At 37.4% G+C, this 14,456-nt stretch overlaps 1 protein-coding gene across 5 annotated transcripts in view; it reads right to left on the bottom strand.

Annotated features, from left to right (window-relative positions):
- The window catches only part of MAP4K3 (mitogen-activated protein kinase kinase kinase kinase 3), a 79,701-nt gene that overhangs the window by 26,417 nt on the left and 38,828 nt on the right, over nucleotides 1-14,456 (bottom strand). For all 5 annotated transcript variants that reach the window (XM_084285323.1, XM_084285324.1, XM_084285320.1 and 2 more), the window contains 6 exons: nucleotides 7,727-7,785; nucleotides 6,569-6,607; nucleotides 6,211-6,264; nucleotides 2,715-2,757; nucleotides 1,831-1,993; nucleotides 724-833 (listed from right to left, as the gene is read on the bottom strand). In XM_084285323.1, the coding sequence (XP_084141449.1) occupies nucleotides 724-833; nucleotides 1,831-1,993; nucleotides 2,715-2,757; nucleotides 6,211-6,264; nucleotides 6,569-6,607; nucleotides 7,727-7,785 (468 nt within the window). The remainder of the gene's footprint in view (nucleotides 1-723; nucleotides 834-1,830; nucleotides 1,994-2,714; nucleotides 2,758-6,210; nucleotides 6,265-6,568; nucleotides 6,608-7,726; nucleotides 7,786-14,456) is intronic.

Below are 14,456 nucleotides of genomic sequence, written 5' to 3'. Positions count from 1 at the left end.
GTGCTGCTTTGATCGAAAGAAAAAAAACTCACTTGGAAGAAGAGAAAGGGATGAGGAATATTCCCTTTCTTCAGCCCACAGCTGAATCAGGTGGTGTAAAATTGTATTCTCTCCAAGGATGCAACTCCACATGAGTATACAGAGCTCAAGTTTGACACTGCACCTAAGCTACTAAACCTTGAAACCTGGTACTCCCAATGCCAGTAGGCAAGCAGCTCAGGTATCTGGACAGCCCTCCCCAGATTTAAGTTCATCTTTTTTTTCCCCTGAACACCCAAAATGCTGTATGCATACACTGGGATAGGAGGACTCATTTGGGAACAGCCCTGATGCCGTTCCTTTCTAGGAACGGCCAAATTCTCCAGCAAGCCATCAGGTGGCAGCATATTCCTTAATTTCCTCATTTGCTTATGTAGTCATTACTCAGTACAGCACAACACATCTCTTGCTGGAGCTCCCTCTCATTAGATGTCTCTCAAATATGTGAATATAAGCAAGCCTTGTATACCCACGATTATTTTAGTTTTTACTGACAAATACTGACTCAAGCTTCAGCATAAGACTGTATCACAACTAGATGATCTAGCAAAAATGTGCTTTGAATCAAGTAAACAAGATGCCATCCAACATTATTTCTACTCTAAAAAGCATGCTTACTCCTTTCAGTTGCTCATTTAAAGCAGCTGAGGCATTAGAATAACATCTAGAAGCTTAAATACCCACCAGTATTTCTTTCCTTTCTTTCCTTGAAAAATTAGTGTCTCTGTCTTCATTGTGTTGAGGTGGTGATCCTTCTCTTTCACCATTTAATTGCACAGAAGTGAAGCCGTTACCTAAAGAGATTCAGACTTAAAAATGTGTTCTACCTTAAACTGAAGACCAGTCTAGCCTAAAAACAGTTTTGAAAGACCAAAATTTCTGGACGTGTCACTGATGCAAGGACATGATCCAATACCTTATTTCTAAAGCATACATGTTCCCCACACATGCACACATAACCATCTATAAAGCCACATGCAATCTCAGCCCATAGTGGTTGGTAATTAATGCAACAAAGCCAGTGTGGACAGAAAAAGGGATGCAGTCATGGTTATGAGGAAAAATGTTATTAAAGTATCTAAGAGAAGCCTGGATATAGCTAACAATTCAATTACTGATTTTTAGTTAGTAGCCTCGAGGCATTCCTCAGCACTAGATACTTGAGTGTTACAGCAAAAGATGTAACACAACAACTGCAGTAATAAAGATATAGCAAGGAAGATCTAGTGAGATACCAAATAAGAGTCAAACACCAAACTTGCTTAAAACAAGCCAGCCTAGTACAGCACTCAAAGCATTAGACCTTAACAAAAGCATCAAAGGAACAGCCTGAGCAAACAGTAAATAAGCACTACTACCTGGTATACTGCCTAACCCCGTTCACTACATATAAAAATTGAACTTTGAAAGCAGAACTGTAATCTTGACGTGTTTACGGATACCAAATTACCATAACAGTTGACACACAGGGCAAGAATCTGCAACTTACACACAGGAAAATGTTTATTCCCTGTGACAATCTCAGTATACAACATTACAAGCATGTTGCTTAGAAAGGCGACTACGTCACCACTGATATCAGCAAGGAATTGTGTCAGTGGCTTTACTGGAAAGTACATTAAGAGTTTCAGTGTGCTTTTTTTTCTTTAATTTCAATGCACCTTCAGTTACTCACCCACTACAAAAACACCCACCCATTCCAGCATGCTTTAAGGTGTGCATAGATGTAGACAAAATCACATCAGATTATTTAAGCAATACCTCCTGTACGCTTCTTGGTGTAACTCTTACCTAAAACGTTAGATTTCTGCGGAGGTAACCGTGGTGGGGGTGGTCTGGGTGGAACTTGAGATGCAGATTTTGCTGGACTCTCGGACGTTGGGCATCTCTTGATTGTCCCTTGATTATCATTTTCAGAAGAATGGCTTTCTTGGGGGATAAAGATGGATTTAGGCTGAAAAGACATAGTAGTAATAAATACACAATAAAAAAGACTCACATAATAGAAAAAGACTTGTTAGTGAAAAAGACTTGTTAGTGAAAAAGACATGAAGTATTTGGATCTTGGAATTTTCACAGGTAAATTAATAAAGTAACATGTTATGCTATGAAGATTTCCTTTTAAAAAAAAAAGCATTAGAAGAAAATCAATAGTAATAAAAAATCTTATGACAAAAAATCAAATTCAAAATTACATTCAAGTTATGCATTAAACAATTATTGGATATACTGAAATGTCACCGTTCATGACTACAGATAACCAAACCAGACATTTAAATAGAAACTAGGGAATGTACAATGACACAGCCAGAGATTTGTGTAAAGAACCCCAAATAGGGAGTGGAATCACAAAGGACAACATTGTTTAGTCACTGGCTGCACTAAAGCTGCTTGTAAAATCCTTTTCAGTTATACAAAGATAGTTAGTGCAGCACAGTGAGTAATCAAACCTGCAGTTTTTGCCTAGCCAACTGATAGCAATCTGACAATTTTTTTTTCTCCAATTCTGCTCATATTATGGTAACCGCCGAACTCCCCCTGAACACACACTTGACTTAAAATTTGATTCTAGTCCTCAAGTCATGGTTCACCCCAAAGAACCATCAGCATTTCTTCATTGATTTATTTTTAAAGGCATCCCTTTTATTCTGGGCAACAAATCCCCCCTCACTTGCCTTTGGTGGTAAAGGAGGTGGTACTTTAGGTTTCATAGTGGCACTGTAAAAGAAAAGAAACACGACAGGTTGCTGTCTGGTGTATTTCTTTGAATCTCATATTGCAGTGTTCAAGAGGATACAGGATTCTATAAATTCCACACAAGTAACTCCTATACATACACCATTAACTTGTCAACAGCACTATTACATCAAAATAACTGCATCGTACTCGAATACCTTCAAACATGTTTCTTATTGCTGTGCGTACCACATATACTACCAGAAAACTCAAGCATCACGGATCCTTGAGACCACAAATGACCTGAACTGATTTGTGGGACATGCTTGTGTGGAAAAAAGCAAGGAGATGCAGAGCAGACATTTACTCTGTTGAGAGGAAAAAAAGTTTGGGTTCTCAGTAAGCTTTTCTAGAGAGCCATTTGTAAATATATAAGGCAATGGAGAGTTAAACCGACTAATACCATTCCTTGAAAAAATTTACCACAAACTTTTCATAACAGCCTTCCAAATGAAAGCAAAGAAAAAAAATGCTATATACAGCTAACCTACTGTTTTTCCCTTCTCCTCTCCTTCTATGAGTTTCTTTTTTTCACACAAATCTTTTGGGAAATACATATTTAACTTAATCATTCAGCAGGTTGGCTCAACAGTACAAGGTAGCATGAAAAAAGAAAGCTGAAGCATCAGGAGTACTCTTCTTCTGTCGGTTTTGCATTTTAAAGAATGTGCTGTATTTTTATTAAATCTTAATTTCCTAGAATTTTGATGTTTTTACAAACTTTTGCACTGCACTGTTTCCTAACCTTCTGGAACAGAAGATTATTTCCATTAAATAAATCAGGAATACAGCTGTGAAAACTTGACATTCTTGCACAATATTTTGCTTTTTTTTAAATTACGTTCCAAAGTTTTGGGAGAATATCCAAGTAGTAAGATTATCAGTTTGCTTGTTTACAGCTTAACAGCTTGCCTGCTTTGCATCATTCTTCTCCGGAGTTTCTGTTCTAGCATCTTATCAGCTGCTTTTATTTTACAGAAGCTGGAAGAGACTTCTGAGAACAGGATACCCTGTGACAGGTACTTCAGTCACAATGCAGGTGGCAATCACCTTGAGCAGGAGACCAAGCTCAACTCTTCAGAGTCACGTGTGTCCAAGCGCCACTCTGTTTCTTTCATATCCTTCTCTGCATTTCAGACAGCCACCACAGTGTTACTGGGCAGTCAAACCCAGTTTAAAAAAACAAGTCAGAGCTTTTGCCAAATACGATAGATGTTTGTACAGAGGACTGTGCGTCCTGGTTTCAACAGCAAAGTGCATGTGCACTTTGATCACACAGGATACTGCATCAAAATTTTCTGCCTTCTCAACTTGCATAACCAGGAAATTCAAGCATCACCAGATTAGCCACATGTGTGAGAAAAAGATGTATCAAAGCAACCAAAATCCTTAAAAGAAGAGAGAGAATTCTGTATATTCCCTGAAGTGTGTGTATTCTCTGCTGCTATGAATCATCCAGCTTTGGAGTCATGCAGTGGCATCAGTTTGGAGTGGTGAGGGGACAGCTGCTTCATTGTTTGTGTTCTGGGTCTGAGGGAAGAAGCTATTGATGTCACATGTGCTCTTCAACTGCAGCTCCATCCCACAGAATATAAATCAAATAAGAATCAAATAAGAGCCCTGAATCTTCAAGCAGGCTCCAGAGAAAGCTATGAGAGACTGAGCTGATGTCCCAACACACCGCAGCAGAGCTCTGGACTCAAACAGATACCAAGAGGAAACAGGCACGTGCAGAACCCATCTGAGTCAAGGCTGAGGCATCTGAGGCTTATCACTGTGATACCAGGAAAATTTCAGGACCTCTCAGTAGAAAAAGAATACTAGGTATACAATGTGAGAAGATACAAAAATCTCAAGACATGTTCGTACTACCATCTGTGACTGTCCTTAGGGTCAGACAAACCAGAACCTCTCTAGAAGCTATGGGGTGCTTTTTTGGTCCCAGAACATGACTGAAGTAGATGATACGAGCTGCAAACAGAGCAAGAAAGACAGGAGGGAAGGAACAAAGCAAAAATGAACAAGGACACAGAGCTGTACACAAGGAAGAGATCTAGATATTAATACAGCTGGAGGAACCAAGCTGAACTGGCTCACAGCAGTGCAGCTATCCAGAGCATCTTCAGTGCTCTGACCAGAGTAGATCTGGCATTATGGAGCTATAGGGGGACCGTTTCATCCTACAGTGAAGGAAGCCTCATTTACCATTAGTAAGGTCTATGCAGTTACGAGCAGAGGAGGCTCTTTGGTCCAAATGCAGGAGAACAGATCAATGAGTGTTGTTACCACTCTCTTCCCCTTGAAGATAATACTTGGAAGCTTCATATTGTTGACAAACAGTGTAATTGATGGTATCTTTAGAAAGCCACTTAATGAAATACGAAGAATTTCTCAAGGAATTAGCAAGGGAATAATGCCTGCTAAAAACTGACTAAATCATTTTTCTTCTGTAAATGTCACTTGCACCAAACAGCCTTGTGTTTTGAGAAGTTGATCATTAATCAATGCAAGTTTAAAGTACTGTCACTGTAAAGTAGCTGACATCAGACACTATCAAGATCAGTAGCCTTCTTCAAGGTAGCCCCCTTCTTCAAGGGGGCTGTCCATCATGTTCATTGAGGTGATGAAAGCCCTACCTTTGTTACAAGGGAACAAGAGTAAAATACCTCAAGAAAAGAAATACAAAGAGATATTTGCTTCTCTGGAAAGGGGTAAATAGTCCAGTGACAGAGAATGCATGTTTTACAGGTTTCTGGTATGAAGCAACAGCTTTCAGAATTATCCATTAACTGGAAACTAAACAAGAAATCTGTCTCAATGGCATCTTTTTTTTCTTTACATTGGATTTATTCAGGAATGTAAATTTCCACATACTTGCTGTGTGTTGGAAATTTTTTGAGTGCTCATCTGCCAAGTGAAAACGCCCCCAAATACTTGTATCAGTGGAATTAAATGAGCATAATTACTTTAACATATGCCTATCCACACTGCCTTAGCAGTCACAAGAAGCTGGTTCTCTCTGTTCCAACATCCTCAAACACCTAAATAAGCATTCTCTTGGCTGAGAATGCGGACAGCACAAATTCAGTCATCTAGAGAAGATGGTAACACACCTTATGTATTTTTTTTTTTAGAGCTTTACATAGTCATCACTTCTAAAAGACACATCCAGGACAAGGGTGAGATAATTTACGGTCTCAATAGAAGTACACAGATATTGTTCAAAATTAGAAAACAAAAGGGCAACTACATCATGTGAGGAACAAGATCTTTCTCCTTAATTTACCACAAGTTTATCAGCACAATAAGCAAAATTCTGATGATGTAACCTAGGAAAAATATTAAATGTGTATCTTGAATTCAACATTTTATTATTTTTTCTTCTATTCAAGTATCAGGTTTTATTTATTTTTTTTTTTTTACAAGAGGACTTACTGTTTAGCATCATCGTCTGCATCATCATCATCTTCTAAATGTGCCACGTGTCCCCTAAGAAAATAAACAAGGTACTATGGCTGAGTGAGTTTTAACAAAATTATTTGGATAATGAAAAAAAAAAAAAAAAAAAAAAAGGAGATTAAAGGGCTACTACCCCTTTTACAGACTATTGTCTTTTAGCTTTTTATCATGATTATTATTCTTCTTCAAAGCACAGCTGTATTACAGCCAACTAAGCCTCTCTCTTATCTTCTTGGCACACACAGGGACAAACAAGAACTAGTTGTGACAGACATAAGAAATCAACGTGCAAATGACTTTGAAACACACAAGAGGAAAAAAAGAATAGAATTACCGCTGATGCAGTTCTTCTTCAACTGATTTTAAGAGACTCCTTCAGAATTAAATAAGAATAAGAAGACAGTTTAATTGTGGCACACAATCTTAATTATCAAAAGCCAAGGCAAATGCTCCCATGATTCTATCAGCAAATAATGCAAAGCATATTATTTTAGCTAGCTTTCAGAACATAAATCAAACATCTACATACAAACAAACAGTGCTGCATTTTTCTAAGTTACACAGTACACTTCCGTTTGCATTTATTAATGTACTGCTATTCAGCACAGTGGCCCTTGTACTGTAAAACAAGGCTGTTTTAACTTGATCAAATTTAGAAGAAAACCACACTAATCAAGAAAATCAGCAGCATTAAAAAAAAGCTGAAGTAACATGTGCATTCAGCTACTGTGCTGGAATAGATTCATTGTTTTGTGTCTTTGAAAACACAGAAGAATAACAGGTGAAATGCAGGAATAGGAAACAATAGATTTATACAGATATTGGTATACAGATTTTACTGATCTATAAAAGATAGTAAAAAAACAGCATGCTTTATGCTTAGATTTCCTGCATTTTTAAAATATGATTTGATTTAGCAACACAAAGGTAAGCATCCTAATTCTGGCATGCATAAACGGAAATTAAGAAACTAGGTGGAAAGGAACGATATCTTTGAAAACTATTTCACATGACTAACACAAGAAAATTATTAAACCTATAAAGTTAAATGTCTTCGAAACAGGTAAATTTTACTTTTCAAAGCCTGTGTAACTGAACGCTCTTCATGCCCTATAACACTAAGAAGGGGTTCATATCGGAACTTCAAAGAAGAGCAGTGGTACTTACTAGATGGGGTAAAATTGTGCTCTGCAACACCTACCATGCAGAACATTTTGTTAACGAGCAGACCAAGATAACAGCTCTTAAAAGGAGACTCACAGCACCACAGAGACAGTACGATCAACATTGCCTCAAATACTGAAAGGTGCTGTAATTCTGTATCAATTACTAATATTGTATAAATAGTGACTTTGGAACCATAACTGATATAAATAAGCTTGACATTTTACTACATCCATTTCAGTTGATGTGTTTAAACACACATTTGTGAACTTGTAGTAAAACAGCCTTGAGTGAATATACATGACAGAAAATGCCATTGTTTACTCACTTATTTGCACCCAAGAAGTAGCCACCCGGAGGACCATGACCATATTCTAGCTGTAGATCCTGAAATACAAGAGAATGAATCTTTAAGATGAACAGGTGAGCAAACACATACCCCACATCAACCCCACTGCTGTTACCCCTCTCTACAACACCTGAACTACCACACCAACTAGTTCCTCTGGCCTCTAACACCATTCTCAAGCCCACCACACCTGAAAATCTCCTCTGCCAGCTTGCTGCACCTCTAATTCCTTTTAAAACTCTGTCATTAGCTTCTTCCTTAGCCTCACAGATCCTTTCCTCAAATAAGTCAGCTGTAGAAAAGGAAATAAAAAAAAAACACAACAAAAAGGACTTTGTGATGGATCAAGCCCCATCAAATTGATCGCACTAGTTTTTACAGAAGCCAGCCATCCCTCCCTGGCACATTAATAGTATTCCTTTCAGATGGGGAGTTCTTCTGGCAGAGAGCCTGAAATGCCTTTAGCAGATGGCAATGTTAAAGAAATAAGCAGAGAAGACACTAAAAGGGTTTTAATAGCTCTGGTTATCCGATATATATTTGAGAGATAACTCTATGTTCTTATGTAGATTTTAACAATATCTTTTGTATCAAAAATAAAAATACAGTATTAACAGAACGGGCAGCAAAATAAAGCACTCAAGCTATCACCGAGGGCTGGCTACTCAGAAAAAGAAGTGCCAACAGGCCTCAGACACTACTATTCAATGGATGCCGTATGGCATACAAATTTAATTCATTAATGGGAATAAAGAGACCATACTGAAGCACCAACAACTTTGCGTCTGCCAGGAGGATACTGCTATAATCAAATGGTTTTGGCTTCTTGAGATGAATCACACAGAAATCTGCACATAAACTTGCTTCCCAAAACACTGTGTGTGTTCACCAGGAGAAATTAGTCACTTATCACCTAAGTTAGTGACAAATGAAGCTACACTGCTCTTCCCTAGACAACTTTTCAATAGTTTTGAAGTATTTTCTGTAGAATAGGCCTCTTTTGGCTGCAGCCTGTATCAAAACCATGCCATCCTTCAGAAAAGTGCCCAGACAGCCACGCTGCAAGAGCTTGGGCTAGACAACGACAACTCATGGGGCTGATCTCGCAAAGGCTGTTTTTAAGAATCAAGGGAGAAGTCTCCTACAAGATTTTCCAGTGCTCCCAGATACCAAAGCACAAGCCACCACAAGCTTTCAGTCCCAAACTGAAGGGCAATCACTTCACACAAAGCTATGAAAGGTTGTTTTCTACTTGGCAACGAGTTCCAGGTTTTGTTTACTGCACCTTCAACTCTACTCTGTAAAGCTAAGTAGTAGCTTCCACATGGGTGTTTCTACCACAGCTGTCAGTAGCATTTGATTGCTTCAGTGACTTTTCATATTTTCCCAGGACAAGTGAGATATTGTGGAAATAAACAACACGTAACTGATATGATGTAAAAAGGTAGAGATCAGAGGGTTGTATAAAAACTGCAATGGCAAGCCCAAAGCTGCCATTTCCTGAACCTTGGAGACTTGTCAGCCTTAGTATGAGTTTATTACACACCACTTTCTAGAATTAAACTCCGAACCACCAACAAACCCTACCCACTCCCACAGAAAAATGAGGTGACAGGAAGGAAGGGCTCAGAAATGGCCATGCAGGTGGAAGGCTTGCCCTCCTCCAGGGCCACACCTCAGGCTCCATGAGGTAGCAGGTGGAAGGGGTTAGGCCTCAGTCACAGGTATTATTGATACCTTCTGGTATCCTTATCTTCCTTCTCCACAGTTTTACTCTATTCCTGTACCCCAACAGCTCACTCAGAGAATCTCCCTCCCCTGTGAAAGGCCATCCTAAGCCCTCTGCAATTTCAGCCTTGGTAATTCCCAGTATCTGTAACATCATCCAGGCAATTTCTTTCTGCTGGTTCTCACCATCAGCTGACACACCCCAATCCACCAGAGATACACTGATCTAATTCTCCTGACTGTGAGTCAGTAATTATTCCAAAAATAATTTATTCAAAAAGGTCCACAGCAGCCAAATGTAAGCACAGGTATTTGGGGATTCAGGCCTGCAGCAGAAAATAACAAGACTGGAAACATAAGAATCACTAGACTCACAAACAACAAGGTTAAACAGGTGGCGTGAGTCTGTGTAAGAGGATGCCACAAAAAGGATTGTTGGAGAAAAATAACCCCAGACCGGTATACAGAAATCTGAAATTTTCAGTTTGAGTGTCAAGTGCTTTGTCTGCATCTTGCACAATCACATTAATCACAAGCAGGAAACAGAAATCTTATGTTGGCCAGACATAAAATGCTTGTCCATTTTAATTTACATATCATGCAATGCATGACCATATACATTGTACAGCAACGACAGGAAAATTAATAAGAGAAAATAAGCAAACATAAAGAGCCTTCACCTGTCACAAGACCTTACAAGCTTCACTGGATTCCTCATTATGAAAAATGGCATCTGCCAGAATTACTTATGCTTAAATTCTTTAAAAGGACAAAAGCTTATTTTTTATTCATTTTACCATTGTGCTATTAGCATTTTTTTCACTATGATTATAACTGGATATATTTTTCATTCCCTGTCCTTGACTAGCCTGTTAGCATTCTTGCAAACTTTTAAAATATTTCTGGTTTTCAACCTAAATATGGGGATGTGGGGTCAAGTAACCCATTGCTAGAGAAACCTACTTTTTCACTCTTGATTACCAGATACATTTTGAGAGCTAGTCGGCTCTTTGAAAGTGCTAGTGTTTTGTTTTTTTTTTTTTTCCCAAATATATCCTGGAATTGTGACTTTATACACCTTCTAGCTATATATTTAATACACTAACATAGATAAGTACTGCATTTATCATATAAGCCCTCCACAGAGCTATTATACTTTATAAGAAGAACAAGTGTAAGTAGATTTTTATTTTTAAAGCCAAATGTAAACATAAACAAAACAGAAACCTTATCATGTATGGATTCCCACTGGGAAGAACAAATTAGCATGAAGTACTAAATGATGCAACATCTGCTTTAATAAAGGCTATCACCTCACCCACATCCTGAAAGTGGCCCAACAACATTATTAATCTCCATGAATATTCTCATTTAAGATACATACCATGCCAATTAGTTAACAAAAACTCTTTCTAATCAGACAACATTCACACTAAATGAGTCTGAATGACTAAACATTTTCCAAAAGAAGCTTAAGACCTACACCCAGTAGGAATGAGAAAATCATTAATAACTTTGCTGTTAAATCTAAGACACAACCCCAGATTATTCTGCTTTCAAGCTCAGGTTATGAAGGACCCATTCCTGAGCCAACATAACTGTGTACAAGACAGAAGGCTATTTGCTGACAACAATCACTCTGGAAAAGAGATAATACAGGGAATAACCACTAGTTCTTCTCACCAGTCTGGGTATAACTAAAGGAAGAAGTCATGTAAAACGGCAAATTACACCCTTCAAAGAAATCAACGATGCTATAAAACAAGTTCCCCAAGAATGATTAAATCTACAGTATCTTCAGCAGTTGAAGCTTCAAAAAAAAGCTATTGAATTTTCTGCAGAACTTCATGATGAATTAAGCATTACTGTAAATTTTAGTCTTCTTTCCTAATCAACAGATTTGTTCTCGAAGGCTGAGCTGTACTGAAAAATTTATTTTAAGTGTTCAGTCTCTCAAAAAGCAAAACAATGTATACAGTTAACCAGCAATTCGCAGTTACTTCACGTATCTTTTAATCCTGGAACGTTAATCTATTCATTTTGTTTGTTCAAATGACCTTGTTTCTTAAGTCTTTAAATCCACGAAGTGCTGGGGAAGTAAATCTGAATTTTGAAGACTACACATCACCTTTGACTACAAACTTAGCAAACAAGAAGGCACATATGCATCCCTATTTCTTAATAAGAATAATGATTAAGCAGTTCCTATCATGCTACCCCATAAAAAAGAATGCTTATTTTAAGACAAGCTTTAATATTTCTTAATAAATATACACTTCCAATGCCTTTACTTCATTAAAAATCACATTCTTTATTTTCTGTGGATAGCAGAAATAGCTAATTATATATATATATTTAACCATGAGCAAAAGTAATTCCTCCCTGGTGACTGACTGAGGTTTCCTGTGCGTTACTGCTACGTAGCTATTGTTCCCCTCTTCCTTGTATTTCAGTTCTCTATACGTTTTGTCTGAGTGTCTGCTTGGCACAAACAGCACTATTTTGCATCCACGTAAGCGAACATTACCACCCTAATTAACTATGGTAAGGCCCCAATCAAACAGACACCTCTACACAATATTTTAAAACTGCCTTCTAGCAACAAAATTCAGCATCTCATCTTCTTGATTACTTCTGCTGAGGTAGAAAGTACTGAAAACATACAGTGAAGGAAAAGAAAAAGCAAAAACCAAACACATTCCTAACCCTTACATACTTTTCCCCTCACATTTTTACTCATTTTCTTCTAAGGATCACACATCATTTCATTAACTAAAGCAGAGCGAAGTATGAAGACTTTCTGAAATCCAGCTAATAGATAACTAATATAACTCTAAAAATATAGTATAACTAAGCAGGAATAGGAATATATATGGCTTTTAACAAAGTGAAAATCATACACATGCATGTATAGTGAGGAGAAAAATGATCTCAACAAACTAAAGAGTAAGTCTTCCGGGCAAAGTTTATCATCTACGTCAGTCACTTCTCCTTAACTTAAGGTTTTCCTATAAATCTCTCAATTTCTATGCCACAAATAAATAACTAACACCAAAAAGCTATACTGAAACACTGCATTCTGAAAATTAACTGTTGCCAAAGACTATTAAAAAATATTAAATCCAGAATGTTTATAAGCAAAAAAAACCCCCACGGATCTAATGCATAAATACCTCTGGCAAATTTAACAGCAAGCATTGCATGATAACCACAAATCCCTTACTGAATACTTTGCCAGAGAAATCTAAAGTGAACGCTAACTTGACAGCAACTGAAAACAACTTCAGTTTGAAACTTGACATTTTCACCTCCTCCATCCCCACTTCCTTAAAAAGTAGAATTCAATACTTTCCACTGTGTGTTGAATACTCCAGACTAAATTGTATGAAGTCCAATGTAGAATCATTTAATTTTTCCTCCAATACAAAGAAAAAAAGTGACTATAGTGTTATCAATCAGTTTCCAAGACCGGGGTGGATGCATCCAAAAACAATTTTTCAGCTATGAAAAAGATTTTCAACACAATATTTCATTGATGACCAGGATAACCCAAACTAAAATTTGCTCAACATGACTTTTTGATTTGAATCCTGTCAACAGTAAGCTCTGTTTTTCCACTAGAACCCATCTGGTGGAAAAATAACCTGAAAGAAGTCACAGGTTGAAGAAAATAATATTTTTCCTCAAGATACTACATACCTGAGGCTATTTCTGAACTAATGCTTAAATACAGCAACAATATTTTAACTGAAAGATATTTGGCCCTGCTATACCCTCTCATGATTGCAACATCAGTAGTTTATCAATTTTATCACAGTAAACATTTCTGAAAATGTGCAAAACAACATATCACAGACTCATAGAATGGCTCAGGTTGGAAGGAACCTTAATTAAAGATGACCTCGTTCCAAGCCCCCCTCTGCCATGGGCAGGGATGCCACCCACTAGATCAGGTTGCCCAGGGCCTCATGCAACAGAAGGACAGTTCACTTGGGAGATGCGTTCTCATCTCCCCTTTAGACCCTCAGATTTTAAGCTAATGGGATATGTGACAATGCCAAAGGAGATCTGAAGGAAAAAAAAAAAAAAAAAAAAAGCAGCAACTGAAAAATAAAACAAGGCAAAACAAAAATAAAATCAAGAAAAACCCATCCCCAAAAACAGAGCAATTGCACAGGATGAGTTGTTCCCACCGCATATAGGGAAATCTAAGCTACTAATCTCAAAACAATTTGTGAAACATTTTTTCTACCAAGGAATTCCACATTAAGTTCCTTCCAAAAATGAGTCAAAGCTCTCAGTAATTACAGCATTGGCAGATTCAAGTTGCACCAAGCCAACTGATGCCAAAACCAACAAAAAATCACAAACAAAAAACATCCCCAAACACCTCAGTCTTCCATTCCTCCCCCCAAGTACACTTATACTAAAAAGCTCACAAATCAAAGAAATCGACTAAAACAATCCTCATCTGCTACAAAATGTTTCTTCATTTTTTCCACCATATAAGAAGTTGTCAAAGTCAGAAGCATTACTTTCGTAACTACGTTGTGCCTAAAGAGTAAAGAAATAAGAAAATTTGCTTTCTACAGTAATTTCCATGCTACAGTGCTAACAACTGAATTCTTTAGCAGTGTGGTAACAGAAAATTTGGAAAATATATCAGAGTATAAATGGTGCCAAATGCCATTGAAAACACTTATGACCCTGCCTTCTGTTATTTGTATTAAGTTTATATTCATTCTGTAATATAACTGCTATCTGGAGAATTTGGATATTTAAACTTATATAATTTTATAGTCTTTCATGGAACTATTTAAAGGAGCTACCAAGCAAAAATATGAAGAGGATGTAGTTTCTCTTTTTTAATCACCCTCCATAAAATTAACACGTTAGGCATTGTAAAGCAGTTAAATAAGTTTGAATGAACGTGTAATACTGAGCCCCTTCTACAGAAGTGATTTAACGAAACACGAGTATG

Source organism: Netta rufina (assembly GCF_964035555.1).
Source record: "Netta rufina genome assembly, chromosome: 3".
NCBI lineage: Eukaryota > Metazoa > Chordata > Aves > Anseriformes > Anatidae > Netta > Netta rufina.
This window is presented reverse-complemented; position numbering and strand designations above follow the sequence as displayed.